The sequence below is a fragment of the Polyodon spathula genome, chromosome 12 (assembly GCF_017654505.1).
Source record: "Polyodon spathula isolate WHYD16114869_AA chromosome 12, ASM1765450v1, whole genome shotgun sequence".
NCBI lineage: Eukaryota > Metazoa > Chordata > Actinopteri > Acipenseriformes > Polyodontidae > Polyodon > Polyodon spathula.
Window position 1 is genome coordinate 12165824 of NC_054545.1, and position 19739 is coordinate 12185562.

At 35.1% G+C, this 19739-nt stretch overlaps 1 protein-coding gene across 1 annotated transcript in view; it reads left to right on the plus strand.

Moving 5' to 3' along the window:
- Positions 1-5001: 5001 nt before the first annotated feature.
- LOC121324241 (ras and Rab interactor 3-like) overlaps positions 5002-19739 on the plus strand; it is a 30885-nt gene continuing 16147 nt past the window's right edge. Inside the window, exons 1-3 of the mRNA XM_041265911.1 lie at positions 5002-5438; positions 11462-11642; positions 17775-17889. Coding sequence (XP_041121845.1) covers positions 5389-5438; positions 11462-11642; positions 17775-17889 — 346 coding nt within the window. The 5' untranslated portion in view covers positions 5002-5388. The remainder of the gene's footprint in view (positions 5439-11461; positions 11643-17774; positions 17890-19739) is intronic.

Sequence of the window (19739 nt, forward strand, 5' to 3'; positions counted from 1 at the left end):
TGCAAAGTGTAGCGAAGCATGGTGAATCACAGAGAAATGTGCTAAATGCATTGGCAATGAAACTGATTCCATTGCCTCTTCCTTTAGATTGTAATTTTGGAACCATTGATTTGTTTGATAGTTCTAGAAGTATACCGTCCAAACAAACCCTACCTAGCACTAGTTAATGTTACGATCTATGACAGGTACCATGATGGCCTCTATTCACATGGCTAGTTGTTATTTAAAAGAATAATGTTTTTTGAAGCCTGTTTTGATGGACTAGATGGTCTGTATGCACGACTTGTTGGAGAAGGCAACAGCAGCCTAGAACATTTTCTGTCTGTTTTTAGAGACATTTGAATTTATTTTACTGTGCAATAAAAATAAGTAGTATATGATGGCTTATTCAATACCATGCTGCATTTGTGTGGCATGCTAACAGTATTCTGATCACACACAGTAGTAGGGTTTCATGGAGAACATTTTCTTCTTTCAAGCACTTGCAATTGGTTTAACAGTCTCTGAGGTTTTCCTGTTGGTCTAGAAACAGCTGCTGACCGGCGCAGACTGCCTGTCTCTCATCACTGCAGTTGTCTCCTTGAGTTCAAAGTTTAAAAATTCGGGAAAGATGGTCATTTTTATAGTGAGCAGACCGTTGGGAGCAGCTGCTGCCTCATCCTTGAATTCACCTGGAACTGTTTTACAAAGCAGTTGGTGGTGGTTACCCCAATATAAGTGTCTCTAACAAGCTTTCCGCTCAATTACACACTGATGTCCTAATTCCGGAAGGTCATACAAGAATCTTTTTCTCTTCTGTTGTTGTGTGGTTTTTATTTTATTTTTTTTTATTTTTGTGTGTGTGAATGAAAACATAACCTGAAAGGAAGTTACACAAAGCTGGGAATCGAAACCAATACCTTCTTGTATCCTGCTTGCTGCACAGTGTTATTGGTGATTCATTGAGTTTCAATTATATAAAAAAAAGAAGTAGCATTGAATTGTTTATCTTACAGAGACGGGAAAGTTTTTTTTTTGGTTTTTTTGGGGTTTTTTTTTTTGCCTAGAGTAAAATAGGAAATGGGTAATTTTTTAGAACCCTTGTAGAGATTGTTTCCCATTGGAATACCTTTTATATTAATGAGTTTGCAGTAGGAATCCTGCTCTTGCTGGGGGTCACAGGAAGGGCTGCATTGGCCTTTGCTCTCCCATCAGTTCACTCTACTCAGATTTCACTTGTTTTTCATTTTATACCAAATTAATGTAAATTTTACTTTAACATGAGACAGCTTTATAAACGTTAAATTAAGCAGTTGAAATTTACAAAGTGATCTTTGTAGTGTGTTGTAGTTTCTCAGTCCTATACAGAACTATACTTAATCTGGACACAATTAATTTGTTCATCACCTTTTTAGGGACAAATTGGCAGTACCAAATTGTATACATTTTACTCTTCAGCCACTGGCCGGGGGAAGTATTTTCTGAAATTGCAGTAATTCATTTTCAGAAGAATGAATCTACTGTACATTCCTTTTGTATTTCAACCAAATTTTACTTTGCCCTCATTGCAGTATCATGTGACTAGTTCAAATAAAATGTATTTTAACTAACATGTGAATTCAGATTTGGTACTTTTCTTTTTAAATTACACCACAAATGTTCTGTGTTAGTTTTGACAACCTTGTGGTGATTGAGTGTAATGCCTTGTCTTTTCTCTTCCTCGTTTCTCCCTCGCTACACCACTGCCTCCCTGTCGCTGCTCACATCAAATTCAAAACTCCTGTACTTGCCCATCACTATCTCGACCTTTCCACTCCCTCCTATCTCCAGGTTATTTCTCCCTAAATCCCCTCTCGCCCCCTCCATGCCTCCAGAGTCCACTCCTTCTCCACTGTTGCCCCTCAGTGGTGGAACGTCCTACCCACGGATATCAGGACTGCTCAGTCCCTGACCACCTTCCAGCACCTCCTCAAGACACATCTGTTCAGACAGCACCTGTAAACCTCACAACTCTCTACTATACTGGACTATATGGCACCCAGTTGTACCAGTACTTACATCAACTCATACTCATACTGAACTGCTACATACAGTACCTTGCCGTATTCTACTACTGCTCTTAATTATAACTATTCACTGTATCTTGTACTTGATTTTACTATTAGATATCCATATTCACGGGTTTGGTAACTGCTGTTATTTGAAATTGTTCTTATTCATTTATCGTACTTACTATGTGCTCGTAATGGACTTTACTCGAGTAAATAAATATTTTTACTATAAGTTAACTGCTCTTAGCTGAACTCGCTCTTAAATGTAATTACTTACTGTATTATTTACTTTGTTCTTATTTGAATTTGATCTTATTTTCTACTGATTTTTATTTTTATAGCTGCTTGTAACTGCAATGTGATATTTTGTAAGGTGATACTTTGTATTTTAATATTTTGTAATAACTAAGTCACCCTGGATAAGGGCATCTACTAAGTAATAATAATAGTGTGTGTGTGTGTGTGTTTGTTAATTTTGCTTTGCTGCTGTTTTACTATATCGCATACAACAGTGCATTTTTAAGGGCAGGGTTAACTTGCTCAGCAAAGTTGTCTTTGCAGACGTTCAATCAAGTCTCCACTATCTGGTATCGGTCCTCACACAGATGAGTTGCAGATCATCCTGAATTAACTTTCACTACACTTCAGTCTGAGTCTAACTTCAGTCACTTAGGTTTAGGAATGTAAATATTTATTTAAAGGAAATGAACAGGCTTTGGGAGAAATATATAAGCACCACTATGTGAGCTTATGCAGCTGTTTGCTTTATTCTGTCATACAAAATTGTCATCCTGAATGGAACCTGCTTTACTCAACATCAAAGTATCCTTGTTTAATGAATCGGTGAACTCTTTGTCTCTTTCAGTCAGTTTAGCCGAGTTACTTCTGAAGGCACATAGGTGTTATTTAAGAGCCAGTCACTTGGTTGTAGATCATATTAAACTCGATTTCAGCATTCACTGCAAAAGCAGTCAGTAAAAGAATGAAATGGAAAATATATGTTTTAATTTGAAAAACTAAGATAAAGAAATGTCATGTGTGTTGAGCAAACAAATGTTGATAACAGAGTACTGACATGAAACAAGAGGCCTACGATAACGATGGTAGGCTGAAAAGGAAGCCTAGATCTGGGTAAACACCTTTTTTCAAATACATATTTTAAATAGTTTTTAGTGTTTTTATGAAATAAACATTTTGAACAATCAATGACATCTTCTTGTGAAAGGTTATAAGAATTACAAATTTGACATAAATGTCAGCTTCACCTTTTCTTCTCGACTTGAAATCAACAAAGAGCAGCTCAGCTCTGAGAATTGTCTGTTGACATTCCTCATTTTTGTGAATGTTTCTTAGTAACTGTATATTAACACATGTGGAATACATCCTTTAGTCTTACGTTGTACAATTTTTTATTTATTTATTTGTACTTGCAATGCCATTGCATACACATTTTAACCAGGAAGGAATTGATGTTTGTACCCGTTACACAAAGCCTGCTGAAGTTGATATAAACAAGTAAAGGTTAAAATAACTCCTCTTTAATTTCTGTTAAGGAAGAAGGAAGTCATAACTGATTTTGCACTGCTCCTTTGCAGACATGCCCAGATGCAGCAGATGTGAAAAAGCTGTCACTGATGAATGAACACACTCACTGCAGCACAGCAGAGGCTGTCAGAGCTGTGACTGCAGTGTGTGTGTGTGATGCGCTTCAGTGAAAGACTAAAATACTTTGTGTAAATCTAGCACCTTCTGTTCACAAATGAAAGTGCATGGCAAAAACAGCATGGATGCAAACTGGTTAGTAAACACACTTGATTTTTTGACAATTTAACTGCTTTGAATTTAATATTATATAAAAATAAACCAATTATAACCACAGCATGTCTGTGGTGGCATGGCAAAAAGACAAGGTTAAAAAAATCATCTAGAAATGAGAGGAAATGGAAAAATATAGTGATCATATGCGATGCAGTTTTGAATACAATGTATTTGGAGGGACATACTACAATTTCTCAGACCATAGTGCTGTAGTCAAACTATTTTACTTACAGCTGAAAAACATGTTTAGCTCATAACTCCTAATACTGTAAATTTACAGTATAATCGTAAATCTCGAAAAACTACTCGCTTCTAAATCTTTTGTAGTCACTTTTGTATTACTTTAGTATAAATACATGTTAATTTGGATTCATATGTTGTTTTTTTCTGACTTCATGTGAACAAAAAGACATAAGTGCCCGTTTTCTCATTAGAAATAGTGATATTTTGAAATGTACTTGTCCTGGTCACAAAAGCAAAGTTTGTGGGGAATAATAGTCATTTTCTATACGTTTGAGGCATAAGCAATTAGGAAATAACACTTACTACCCAGGAACAAAAGAAAATAAATAAAAATTTGTTACACGGTGTTTTCAATACTTGTAGTTTATACCCAAGAACAATTATGCAAAACAGAAGTCTTATTTTTTTAATTTCTGTATTGTATTGTGTGTTCTAAAAAGATTAATATATATATATATATATTAGATATCTATATATATATATATATATATATATATATATATATATATATATATATACACACACACACACACACACACACACACACATATGCATGCATCCATTTTGCCAAGTCCATCCCCTACAGATAGGAACCTGCATAAGTGCCATCTGTTTAGCAACAGCACACGCTTTTTTTCTGATTCTTCGGTGTTCCGTGTTTTTTAAATCTCCATAATACCTACTGAGTCCCTGCTATCCACAATAAAGGTTTCTCTGAAAGAGGCACAAGCCAAAAATACAAGAAGGCCCATTTGGTTTTACGGTATTTAGCTTCAGACAGATAAAGGGAGGGGAGGAAAGAGGGGGAGGTTTACTTCTGTGCAGCCAAGTCACAGCTGCAGCAGAAAGTCTAACGTCAGTTCTGACTAGCAGGTTTAAAAAAAAAAAAAAAAAAAACTTTTGCCTCAGGTTTGTTTGAATAGGTCGCAAGCCAGATTGGTCTTGTGTTTTCCGACTGTGAAAGAAAACGGGCTTTTCTCGTGGCAGCCAGCAACTTCCTCTGGAGACAAACATTTTCCAGGAAAGCTTGCGTTAAAGGCTGACCCTTGAGCACAGCCTCTTCCTGAAAATCCCCGTCCACACAAATGCAGGAAGTTCAGAGAAACAAGACCACATTGCTAACTTTCCTGTATCAACTGGTCTGCTGTTGCTCTAACCACGACAGCACTTGAAGGCTGCCAACAGGAAGCATAGTTGTGGGTCCTTGCTAAGAAATAGGGTGATGATGGGGGCCCCTTGTCTGATGCACAGCGTTAAAGATTTAATTCGTTGAAAACACTTGGAGCGCCTGTGCCACATGATGATGAAAACATCTGCGCTAGCTTTGGAAACCGGACTCCCTCCAGGGTATGTAAACTTCAATGTTGAGCAGTCTCAAGAGTCTTAGCGAGTACAGGAACTTCCCATTAAAATGGCTTGCTGTGTCATTATATATATATATATATATAGATGGATAGACAGATAGATAGATAGATATATCTATATATCGTAATTCTTTCGATGCCTATCAGAAAAAAAAAAACGGCGCTTGCACTTTTTTCCCCTTGTCTAAAAAGGCCGTTTTAAAAATAATAATAATATCAATGTAGTATCATACAGTATATACTATAGGAATCCTTACATCTCAGTTTCTACTTTGAAATGCTGTTTTGTAACTTTTTTTTTTTTTAATTAAATATAGTTTGGTGTTTGTGAAACTTGGAAAAGCAACAACCGTTTATGTGTCCCCTACGCTTTTAAACTGCCAGATTTGATCGGGTAACTTCAATTAAACTGAATCAGTGCTTCCCCTCCCGGTAGTAACTCACATGTGTGCCATCTAAGTTTCCTCTAGTTCCCCAAAGTTTGAGGTGCATTTCTTTAAGCTCCAATTACACTTTGCATACGTAATTAGTTAAAGTGTGGTGACCTTTTTTTTTTTTTTTTTTTTAATAATTTTGAGAAATGGCGCACTGGCAAAAGTAAACCTGGGACTTTTTCAGTATGTAAAGGGTTTACAGCAGGCATCTGCATCTGGGTATTGTACTTATCTGTGCTTTGCTGCTTTTTAATCATTTTTTTTTAAAAAGAGTAATTTAGAGGTAGGTCTGTTTTTAGTCAGATTTTGTTTTATGTTCAACTAATATAATAATAACAACAATAATAATAATAATAATAATAATAATAATAATAATAATAATACATGTAAATTATTTGACAAATGTTCAGATTATAAATCCTTTTTGATATCTCCAGTTCAGTTAAATCACTGCTAAAGATGTTCGTCAAAGTATTTATACAGAATTGATGTTCTTTCTCTTGTTAAAACTGGAGAGTTGAAAGTTTCCCTGTGAAATAAATAAACAAATCACCAAGGGCCTTATCACCACCAAGCATTTAGTTCAGGTTTACACCAGTATTTTCTTAAACGAAAACAAAACGTTGATGTTCAAAAGCAGAAAGCCCAGGATTTAAATGTAAGAGCATGTTATTGTTTTCTATTAGTTCTGTAACATAGCTGTATGTTTTTGTTTTTTTTCTTTTACAAAAATGGTGCATAACTTCGAACTGGGTTAAGTACTTCTGCATATCCTATCCTTCAGACAAAATGGGATGCCAAGGCGCCAGCCCCCCTTCTCTTTTGTTTTGATTCTCACCGTTATGCCACCCTGTGAGTCAAAAGCACGCGCAAGCAACTATATTCAGCCATATATATTTGCAGTAAATTGCACGTTTAAGCAGTGCAGTAGTTTATCAGTGGTCAGTTGTGAATGCTTGTGTAATAGTTACAACATAAATGTTAGCAGCTGTGAGGCCCTTCCATTTCAGCTTCCTGTATAAAAATCTTCCTTCCCGACCCAGCTGTATGCTTGCATTGATTTCTGATTACATGCATGTATCAGACAGTGATTTAGTATGTTTCAATGCAGCTTGAATAACATTCAATACTAGTGCTTGGTATAAAGTAGTTATGTCTAGCTAACATATCCAGGTCTAACTGTCTTGCACAAATAAAGTAGATCTACTGCCTGCCTAAAATTGTATTGCTCAAATGAAAAAATTTATTTCAAGCAAGAAATGTAGCTACTGAACATAGTTACTGTATGTAAGTCTGTAAATGTTACAGTTCATTTTAATTTTAAAGAGGTTTGAGATGTCGAAGTTGGTTGGATAAATTCATCAGTTTCATTCAACCGTGATATTTCCTGTTTGAATGCAGCCTGTTTAAAATGTTTAAAAGTTGTCATTTGCAAGATTTTTTTTTTCTCTTATAAATGTTAATTGAAGAAAAATTTTCCAAGTAAGTTTAATTCTAAGAATGTTCACACTGTTTGTGGATAAGAAGAATGTTACGTTTTTTAGAAGGCTTTTGACACAGCAATATAAGACCAATGGACTGGCTTGTATGCATTGGACAGACTGTATGGAAGGGGAAAACCTAGGCAAAAATCTCCATTATGAGACAAGTGAAGGAACTTCTTTCTTTTAGTTTTTACTTTATTTTGAATGTGGTTTTCGGTCATTCTGAGGTCTGTTTCTCCAATGTGAAACCTTATTCACTATTATTTTAGTTGCCTCTGTCTTTCTTTATTGCTTTGTAGAGTACCGTATTTCTGAGTATAACGCAGACCTTTGTACAAATTGTAGGAGAATCTCATTGTAATACAGTATATCAAGGCTCGAAGTTAACATATATTTAGTAGCATTTTGCTACCAAAAAAATCTTAATTAGCTACTAGTTTTTTTCTGCAGTAGTATTTTTCTTACGCTGCAGTTTATATGACCAACCATGATTGAACACGTACATAATTACCAGTGTTAGTTTTTTAAACACGTACATTATCTTTCATAAAGCAGGAAACTATTGCTAATAGAGCTTCTTGATTTGTCGATGAATGAGGTTTGTACTGCCCCTTGTAGATATGCACGAGGCCCGCAATGCAAATCAGATTGCAATGAGGAGTACAAATACTGTCACAAATCAAAACGTGGATACAATTTCAAGGTATGAAGTTTTATTTTATAGACAAAAAGTAAAATGAAATAACTGTAAAAACAAGCAATAACCTAACAGGATATTAAGTTTAGTGTCTATAAAATGCTAAACGTGTGCTTTAACTTCATCTGGGGTCATTTATAACTGTGTTCACTTACTTACTACAGATGTTTTGTTCTCTTGCTGCATAAGGAGCTGTATTTTGCAATTTTTCAATGTATTTTGCAGGCTGCAAGAAGCAGCGTTGGGTATTGTTAATCCTCAGTGGTTTACAATGTGCTTTCTTATGAATTTTTTTTAAATCTCTCTTTTTTTTTTTTAACCATAATTTGTTCCTGACGAAAACCCTGAATATGATTGCTTCATTGTAATTGTAGCAAAGCTACTTTTGTAGCATTTCTAACATATAGAGTCTGTTTTCCCAGTAGGCCTTTTGGATTTTAGTCAGTGTCAACTAACAAGTTTTCTGTTAAAAAAAAAAAAAATTATTTAATAATATATTTATAATTATATATATATATATATATATATATTATATATATACTCTCTATATATTATATAGATATACTATATATATCATTAAACAATAACTTGCACATTGATAGTGTGTAATTACTGTAACTTGCACACATAGAACAAATAAATACAAACCCATGTGTTTTGTTTTTTTTTTTTTTTTTTTTAAATCTTGGTTGATATCCCTTATTCTGTTATTACTACTTTGTTAATTTCTTAAATTGTACAGCATTTAAAAATGCAATGAAAAGGAAGGGTGGGAGCATACTTTTAAAGAACAAACCAGTTGCATGAAACTTTTAAATGTAGCGGTACTGTGCTGGAATTTTATTTTCAAAACAGCTTGGTTGTGGTTGTAACCTTGTAATTTCAAAGGTAATATTCAGTAATAATGTGGAAAACGAAACTTTCAAAAAAAAAATCGCGTTATAGGTGTTTATGATAGGTTAGTTACCGAAATCTCAGTCAACAACTGAAGACAGATAAGAGGATAATTTTGTACCACTTAATTTGCACCAATGAAGCATAACTTGTTCAACTGTGCTGATATCAAATGCTTAGATGGCAGATATGGTTGCATTCTTGTTGAACTTAAGGATAAAGCCAAATACATTTCGACAAGGAATTGTTCCTTTACTTAGTTGCGCACAAGGTGGTTTCATAAATACTTTCTGATTTAAATATAGTACTGCTATGTGATAGTTTGGGATATGCAGTCTATTTAAAACAGTAGGTAGGTTTTTATAACGGCGTGTTCGCTTATACAGATGTTTTGTTCTCTAGCTGCATGAGAAGCTGTTCAGATTATTTTGCAGGCTGTACAAAGCTGTGTTGGGTATTGTTAATCCCTGCCGGTTTACAGTGTGCTTTCTTACGTAATTTTTTAAAAATCTTTTTTTAACCATCATTCGTTCCTGGTGAAAACCTTGAATATGATTTTCATTGGAATTGTAGCAAAGTTACTTTTGTAGTTTCAAACATAGTCTATTGCTTTCCCAGTAGTCTTTTTGGATTTTAGTCACTGTCATCTAACAAAAGTTAAATAAATTAGATAGAGAGATATTCTGTGTTTCAAAGCTTGGAGGAAGTACAGAATGCTGATGCAAGCAATACCAATGATGAACAAATCCACTTTCCTTTAGGAACCTTGTCGGAAAGTGGATTTATTCAGTACAGTATATCTAATTATTGCTTGTGTCACACTAAATTAGTTCTTATTAAGCACTGATATCTGAAGCAGCAGTCTTTACCGGTCTGTCGTAGATGTAGCTTGAAACGTTGCAAGAAAAAGTTTCCTTGGGTTTTATGGGCTATAATCCTGTGCTTCAGTGACCTATATTGGCATTCAGCATCTCCTCATTGTATGCAACACTTACAATGGCCAGGAGATAACTGCACAGGCAGGGCAATCAATAGACTGTCAACATTTTTTTACACAAGCATAGAAATATTTTGCTGATAATCAATTCATAGTGTTAAGTGGGTTTAAGATAATTCATGGCATGATTAACATCAGTTTGTACTGAAACTGGATGATAATCAGAAATAACCTCTGCTAGATAAGGCAGCAATGTGTTTAGAAGTGTCATACTTAAAGTTGTTGTACACCATAAAGGAACCAGTATAAGGAATAAGGTCAAGGCAATGGCCATTATTAATTTGTGGTTGGTCCATTTCATGAAACTGGTAAGTTTGTTATCAATATAATGACATGTGGAAGAATTTTTTTAATGACTAATTTGAATATAAAAAATCCTTTGGTTTGACAATAGTGTAATATAGATGACATAACCAAATTTGTTTTTATTGAATATCCATAGTAGTGTGTATAAAATCTGAGTACCTTTTTCTTTATTAAATAATAAGAAATATAAACTGCTGTTTAAAAATGATAATCTGTTTAAACATATGGTGGCATATCTGAATGAATCAATGACAAAGTTTTAGCAGCACCAGCCCCCTTGCCTTCAAAAATTACTTTGCACTGATGAAAATGTTAAGATTTTTTATTAAGTTATCACAATGGCCCCCCCATTTTTAGTTAGTCAAGCAAAACATACAGTAATACTGCAATAAGTTTAGTTTCAAATATTTTATATTTTGTAACATGATTTCGAGTAGACTTGTTATTTCAACATGTCAGGAAACAGAGCCAGTGCCATATCATCTATTAATAGTACAGTGACAAATCTTTGATATAAATATTTACCACAGAGGCCCCACTGTAGTTCAAGCTGATGGTTCTATCTGCACACTCCATCGAAGCAGCATTTTTTAGTTAGGTTTGTAGAAGTTTGCTGTAAACAACATAGGGGCCTATGTGTTTGCTTGGCTGTATACATTTGTCTTTGCATTGGGCCCCAATACTACAAAGCTGATATTACAGAACACACTGCAGTGGTTATAAGAAACACACCTCTTGCTTTTGCTGTATCCTGTATTTTCCTCATTGCAGCAATAAATGCTTTTCCCACAATCCAGATCGTTTTCATATTTGTATTCACACACTATGTGTTGTAGATCCTGGGGAATACATTTCTCAACTTTCACTTAGGGGCGTTTACCAGGAAAAAGAGAAATTCCCTTATAGATGTAACAGGGTAAATTAATTATTTACATGTGGCAATGCGGACCAGCCAGGTCTCCTGTAATAATTTTCTGTTACCACTATACGCTGTAGTCAGATCACCATTGTATTGTTGCAGGAAGCTTGATGATCTAAATGCCATTCCACAGCTATTACAACTGCACTATACACTTTGTAAATGAAACAAGGTTAGGGTTATGCCTTCTGTCATCCTTTCAGGAATTGCTCATACTGTAATACGATTGCATTGCATCAAACAGATCGTAAACATTTCCTTTTATTTTTCTCCAGGACGGCCCCAGAAGATTATGACCAGGGTGGCCAGGCCTGTGAACCTTCATCTCCCAGGAATCAGCCTCTCATGCCTGGAATCAGCATCCTGGAGAAACTCATCAAGACCTGCCCCGTGTGGCTTCAGCTAGGCATCAGTCCTGAGAGAGCCTCCGAGATCCTGCAGCGAGAGGGAGCTGGGGTAAGTGCAAGCACAGGACAGCCTGACAACACACACCTCCTCCTCCTCCCCCAGACACGATCACCTCTTTACTTCCCTGTAGGAGTCAGAGAGGGACAGGGATAATACTTTAGGAAGGAGGGATAATACTTTCCTTGTGTCCTTGAAAAAAAAAAAAAATAACAATATATATATATATATATATATATATATATATATTATATATATATATATATATATCTGATATAGTGAAATATTGGTTAGGAAAAGAACAAATGTGAATAGAGAACATAAACTAACTGGAGGGTAAACAAATAAATAATATAATGTGCTTGAGGTTAAAACTAAAGATGGGATAATTGATTAATTACTAAATGATAATGGTGTGATAAATTAGAGTTAAAATAATTAAATCTGGTTTAAAGTAAATAGGTCTTATTTAATAGAGACCATACATGGGGGGTGTTAGGACCCAGTAGAGGTTACTGGAGTGAGGAACCAATGCCAGGTTTAGTCAATGGAGTAATTAGCAGATTAATTAATTAATTAGGTTTTAAAGGATGTGAGTGTGTGTGTGTGTTTGTTGTGGGTGATAGTAGGAGTTTGGTTGGAGAGAAAGAGAGCTGGTTATTGTGAGTATTGTGAAACAGGAAAATAAACTATTGGAAAAGGTATTTGGTTTACGATTTGGATTATGTTTTGATTTTGGTGACGAGGTAACAGGCTTAGCCTGCCTTGTTATTAGTTAGGGAAAAATTTGTGTAGATAGTGTCCGATCGGGTTAGGGTTTGTTTCGTTTATTTTCCTTTTAGTGTAAATAATAACACATGCTATGGAATTTCCTGGCATCCTGTGTCTAAAAGTGTTTATTTGAAGATAGAAAACGGCCTGTGTTCTGCAAGATCTTTACCATGGTATTGTCATGACCTTTGTCCTAATAACATGAACCATGTTGTTTTTTAAGACAAAAACACTGAAGCGTGACTGTCAGGAATGGCCCTGTGATGGAAAATGGAAGTCAAAACAAAGATATTTGAATAAAATAGACTCCAATGCAAGGCAGCTGTCCTTTTTATTTCATGTGGGCTGAGGAGCTAGGACCTGTACTGTCCCAGCGATGAAGAGATGTTACTGTCCTGTAATCAGGCTATTTAAGATTGCCCTGTTCTCATTATTGTATACCCCCATCTGGTTTGAATCGCCAGTCCAGTTTGGACTGGATGGTCTTTAAGTGCTCAACATAAGAGTAGAAAGCAACCACGAATATAAAGTTAGGGTCTTAATTTGCCATGGGCCCCTTCTCAACTAATAATAATGTTAGGGTGCTCTCCCCCTGCCGACCAGCCTATTTCCTCATCAATCAGCCATGGACAGTAGGCCCTGTTGAGGTCTTGCTTAATGATCAGCCAAAAGCTGCCTTATACACATACCTGGAAACACTATAGGGTCTAACAAGCCTATAAACTCATGCAACTCATTTTTGTTCTTAAAAAAAAAAAAAAAATTAAATGTATAATTTCTGGTTCAAGCAATTAGTGTGTGAATTTGTGCTGATTTATCGTAGATTTGGAGAACCACCTACCACTATTTTATAAAGCATTTGTAAGTGATAAGAATGTCAGATTGATATTTTTTAACTGCATTTGTTTAATAGAGTAGGTAAAGATATATAAAAACTTATTTCATGTTGTAGTTGTAAAATGCACTGTTAAAATAATTTGTTGCAGCTGTACCCTGTGTTTTGCATTGTGCGTATTAACAGCCAGTGTTTGTTTCAGTGTTGTCAGTTATTGACCCATAGCCTGTTTATTAATGGAAACAAACAAAGACTAATTGAGACGTCGTGCAAGGTATCCTTGCATGTTGCAGAACAGGTAACATGCAGAACAAAACCTTTCAATTATAATCCATTCCCCTTGCTTCTGAACTGCCTACTTAACTTTACAAGACAGATTGATCCAGATTTAACTGGTTTTTACTCCGATGGAACCTCTTTCTATAATGTTTATTAAGAAAAAGCACTTAAGTTTGAGTTCCTCTTTCAATGTGTGGCCTAGTGAGGCCTAGCATGGTATGTTATGCTGAGACAGAGACAGCTACGAGCACCCCTTTGTACATACTATATTACAATGAATTCTCATTGAAACTAACTTGAATTAGATGCATTTTCTACAATGTCCCGTAAATATTTAGCAGTCGCTTATTGTAAATTACTTCTTGTAGTTCAAATTTACTTCACGAGTTTCTTGTTAGTACATATAATTTTGGAGCCCTCCTAGGAAAGAGAAATGAAAGTGAAAGCCCCTGGTTTGAACGCCTGAGTATAAAGGATCCTATGATGTATTTCATGTTGCCGTAGTGCTCGCGCAAAAATGTGCACTGATCTGAATGCAGACAAAAGTGGAGGTGTTTAAAAAAAAAAAAAAAAAAAAAAAAAAAAAAAAAGAAAGATGTTCCTACAGATTTCCACATTCCCACAAACTAAAAAAAAAAAAAAATCTAAAACAAACAGGATGCAATAATACAGGCCCATGAATAGCAAACCAGATGCAAATCATCAGTGTTTCAGATTTGCTCAAAACCCTGATGCTGAGGATGCCTGCTTTTTGTGGTTTAAAAATGCCTGTGATCAGATTGGGACATTCAGGTTTCAAGTGCAGTTCATTTGTAATGTATACTTTTTAAAAGTTCACTTACAGCCGTATTTTCAATAAAACGCAAGGTACGTTTACATTTTGTAATATTGTAGCGATCTCGGTTCCTGCAGGCAGGTGCATCACACAGCTGAGAGGCTATCCACAGACAGGTGGACCTCTCGCACTAAAGCATAGCGCCGATACCGCTGTACAAAAGAGCCTTTTCCAATACACTCTACAATACTTTTTAAATTGTTCTGTTATTGAAATTACTGTAACTTTAGCTGTAGATTCCTGATAATACGAATTACTGATAATTTCCTAGAAATTCTTATCAACGAAAATTGGCTAATTTTAAAACACAATTTGATGTTTGAATTTAATAATCGAGCAGGGCACTGCTCCTGAAATAACATCACTGCAATGCCGCTAGGTCTGTCTCAGTAGAAATGATCCAGTCTACCATTGTGCGCATTTGTGTGTAGCTGACTGGGCACTTCTACTAGTTAGTATCTCTCAACCACTGCTGGAAAACAGCACTAATTGAAGACAGACATGTCATTTTCCAGCCAAGCATTATGAAATAAAAAAAAATAATAAAAAAGCATACTGTAGTATACTGGAGGAAGCAACAGTAAGGGATATATTTAATAACAGATATATTGCGTGCTTTATTTCACTGTGCTAATCAATTCTAAAGTGTGACCAGAATATAGTATATGGTGCTGTGGTCAGAGCAAGTAGGGTTTTCTGAGAGTGGGGTAAAAGCCTTATCTTACAGATCACCCTATACTATATTTTCTGTAATAATATAGTTAAATAAGAATCATTAAATAGTACAGCTAATCATAACATGACTCCGTTTCCAGCGGATACAGCCATCTGACACAAGTGATCTGGAACCTGAGAACCGCTCTGTTCAAGCCACCTGACTTCAGTCTAACCTCTTGTCAACCACAAACAACCTATCCAGCGATTTCAAATCCACATACTCATGACCCTAATGCTAGAGAGATGAGCATTTCTTGTAATTCTTTTTTTATTTTGGACTAAAGAAAAAGATAGGTGTACTGTCATTATAGATAACCTAATTATTATTATGTAAGAACGTGGTATGAATTCTGTACCAATTTTAGTGCCCATTTATTATCACATTGATGGGGATGAAATCATATGCAAAGGGGATATAGTGGAGGCGATCATATCACACTTCATGTTTTTCTGTATATTTGCATGAAGCTTATGTATTTAGCCTGCCTTCTTGAGAATAATAGACTCTGAGGATATAGGGGAGTGTCTGTCCATCTGCATGTCCCACTTAGATTTTTGCATTTATCTGGTGCTTCTAGCTGATAGCTGCCTTTGTGTGCCAGACATCAGGGTTCAGAATTGCTAGCACACAGCGCATGCTTTTTGTACTTTGAGAAATGTCCAACTGAGATACTTTAAAACATACCTGTGGTAGCACAGGGTGTCCACTACAGCGAGCAAGTTCAGATGCAGAGAGGAAATGATGTGAAGGAAACGCTGTTAACACAAAATCTGAAAGTCGTTACCTAAAAGAGGGGGCTTCGTATTACAGCTGTGCAACGGTCCTAAAACGCAAATAGGCGTTTACTGTTTTTTCATTCAGCAGTCAGAACCTTCTTTTTCAAGATTCTAAATGGAAAACGTGGTTTCCTATTTAGTACTGTATCAATAAATGTGGAATATAATAAAATAAGTTTGCTTCATAAAGATTGAATGACTATAGTTAATATCGAATTACACTTTTATTAGTAGAACGTACCATTACTACCCTAGCATAGAAAATATCGGCAAATATAGGAAGTAATATTGCTTTATATAACTAAAAGCAATACCTTGCTGCATGCTGTCTTTCCTGAGTCGGTTTGATGTTTTGAGCCATAAAACATTCTTTCACACTAATGGTTATTTTGGGGAGCACATACGCTTAACTTTGCATAATATTTTAGAAATTAGTTTTATTTTATGAATACCCTTTGAAATCAGATTTTCAAAAAATGAAAACTCTCTTTGTTTTTGTTTCATTTTTAGTTTTTTTGCCTATTCCATGTCTGGTCTTTGTATAGTGTTTATTTTATAACTGGCTGGACTGTACTGATGTAGATCAAATAGTTTTTAATTAAAATAAGTAGAGAACAAAGTCTTTAATTCAAATAAATAGCACATGTTACTTGTTGGTTTCCTCTACATTGTAATGTAGTTGTGTATCTCACAAGCTGTTTATGTATTGTGTGTTCCCTGCGATAGCGTAGGCATACTCAGTATACCAAAATCACTTGAGGGAGTTAAATTGGATTGCCCTTGTTTGCGCTCACCTACAGCCCTATAATCAAGCACTAACTTTTGGCTTTGTGTTAGTGCCTTACCCTAGCTATTATTTGCATTGTTTTCATGCTTAAATACTTTATTTATTTATTTTTTTTTAGGGGGGGGTGGGGTGGGGTTGGTCACACTTGACCAAATTTACTGTTAAAACCTCTGTTTTAGACATCTGCTCCATGTAACTGTTGGAGTCGAATGTGTTCAGTGGTGTTCGGCAGATTAACTGTCACATATTTTTGATATTATGACATTGCTTTGGCTCACCCTTGTGAATATGTGTCGGTTGATTTTGAGAGAACAGCCAGGAAAAAAAGAAATGCAAGACTGGCTGTAGTTTTCATTCCTTCCTTTTGCAGCCTTTGATTATATTTTAAAAGATATTTTAGAGCAGATCAGATGAGGAACCAAGGAATCGTATAGTTTGTTTTATGTGGGAAATGTAAAGTTGTATTATCCCACAATCATGTTCAGTTGGACAGTTATTTATGCAGTCTTTGTTATTGAACACATGCCATTAACAGAAGACTGACTGTCTATCTAGATGTAATGTTATAGTTGTGCATATCTATAGAACTGTCCAATTGTGAGGATACTAAGGACCTCTCTGATTTGTCTCTGTATATCCATGTGTGCCTGTATTGTATGTCACACTTACATTTAACATTTACCGTATCTAGAGAACAGGTTGCTAACACTGAGCCAACTAGGAATGCCCCTTACTGGTGGAAATGTAATCAAACAATATTTTTTCTATTCTGAAATGTTTCTAATAGTTTTTTCTTATACAGACATTTAACATGAGATCCCTATTAAATGAATACAGTATATGAATATAGAATATTATAGTATAGGTGACCTGTTAAACAGACAAAACACATATATACATAAAAAAATAACAACAGTATAGATGATATATAAGCTGGTACCTAAAAGTTAGTGTTTTAGTTCAAATTTACTTCAATAAAACCATACGACGACAGCAAAGGTAATATAGGATACAGAAATTTATTTGGATTGTTGTGCTTTAGATATTTGAACTGAATTAGAGAGGCTCAATAATAATGTTTATAAAGTTAATTCAGTTGTTTATATTGTCTAAAATAAATAGCTGACACTTTCTGAAGCACAGATTATGGCAGCTAACGGTATCTTCTCCTGGTTTTTCTAGATTTTTCTGGTGAAGAAGAATTTGAATCTCAAGAAAATGGTTCTTTCTGTTCGTTTCCCAGACCAGAATGGAGCGCCACACATCCAAGACATTCTCATCAAAGAAGAAAAGACATGTAAGAAACTGAATCAATAGCAGTTACATCAGACAGGCCTGGCCTAAAGAGAGGAAATCTGTCACTGGCAAAGGAAATAGCCAGAAAGGTTGTCGTCTTCACTTGGCTTTGTTCGGCTTTTGCCATGGTATACAATGGCATATGTACAGCTATGGCTAAAGGTTTTGCATCTAACTCATTTGCTTCATAAAGTCGAATGAAGCCTGCTGATTAATGTTAAACTTTAACTTACTGAATAACATACTGCTTTCTAGTTTTCTATACACTTCATGAAAAACTGACAAAAGAATTGAAAAACTTGACATTTCAAAATCTCACGTGAAATACTGTACTACTGTTATGGCTTCCAGTAGACTCTTGCAATATAATTTTGTAGTTTCTTTTGATTACATGATGTTAGATAAAAGACCTAAATATGTCTGAATCCTACAATTCTAGGTAATGCAAAATGTCTGGCCATAGCTGTAAGGGTTGGCAGTATTTTGTAATTTTTTATTTTTATAGAAACGTTAAACACATTTTTACAAAGCACTTATTTAGAAATGTAATGATATTCCTGGAATATGGATAAATGGTTCGTTTTTTAACAGCCTGATGTGTGTGGCTTTTCATCAAAAAGTAAATTGCTAAAAACAATTATAATTAAATAGCTTTGTAAGTCTAGTCAGCTGTATTATGAGGGAGGGCACAGTCATGTGTCTAAATGTCTGCTGCATCTAGGACAACAGATAATGGCCTTAATATTGAGGGTGACTTTTTAAATTGAGCAAATCAAAGCTGAAAATTCATGAAGAATACTTTGGTTAGGTTATTAGTTGTTTTATTGTCACCAACCATTATCAAAAAAGTTCTGGTGAAATCCTTATAATGAAATTTCAGTCTTTTTTTTTTTTTAAATGTGCTCTCTTGTCTTTTATAGTTCAGTAAATGTTTCACTCTAAGAAATATATACATATTTTTTTCAGGCTGTTAGGAAATTCCTGGAGAATTATTTTGGTTGATAATCTGAGAAAACAAACGGATGTGTGTGAATTTCCGGCATTAACATTGATAGAAATATTTTAATATGCATAGATCCTATAATGCAATATAGGTATATATTTTTTTTGTTATAAAAATAAAAGGCTCATTTCAAATTTAAGTAAAAGTAAGTTAAAACAGTCTAATGCATTATACTGAAGTGTAAAAAAACAGAAGCTTTAGTATCAGGTACTAAGAATGTTACGTGCTGTGGCTAGTATTTGAGCAAACCACTAAACTTCTGTGGTGCATCCAATGAAAAAAAGTGGCTTACAATAAAGTAATATAAGAAAATAATTGAAATCTGTCATGCAAACACATTGGGAAAATACACTCAGTGTTTTGGTGTCTGTCAGGTTAAGTAAATTACACTCAAATATGAAATTGTAAGGGGAGTCTTGCACTATTAAACTGACGACAGAGTGAGGCTTTCATGTTCTTTTATTGCTATAAATAGAGTGGAAGCCACACTGAGGACGAGTCAGCCTCCTATCTGAGTGTTCCCATAGTAACAAAACAGGAAATGTAAAGTGTAAAGGCTAATGCGTCTGTATTTTCGTCAAAGTTAAAACCCAAGCAATACATAGGTAGAAGACCCCTTGTAAGATGTTTGTCAGGTGCATCTGCCTGCGGGTTGACTTTCCTATAAGGTTCTAAATTTGGATCAGATTAAAAATGTCTTCATATTTTAGACACAGGCCACCACTAAAACCGTAACATCATATTCGTCAGCAGAATACTGTACTGTCTTTGTAGAATGTTTGGCTTTCAAGAACCTGTTATTATTATGGTGAACTAATTCTGCCCTTTTTGAGCATCGATCAATTCCC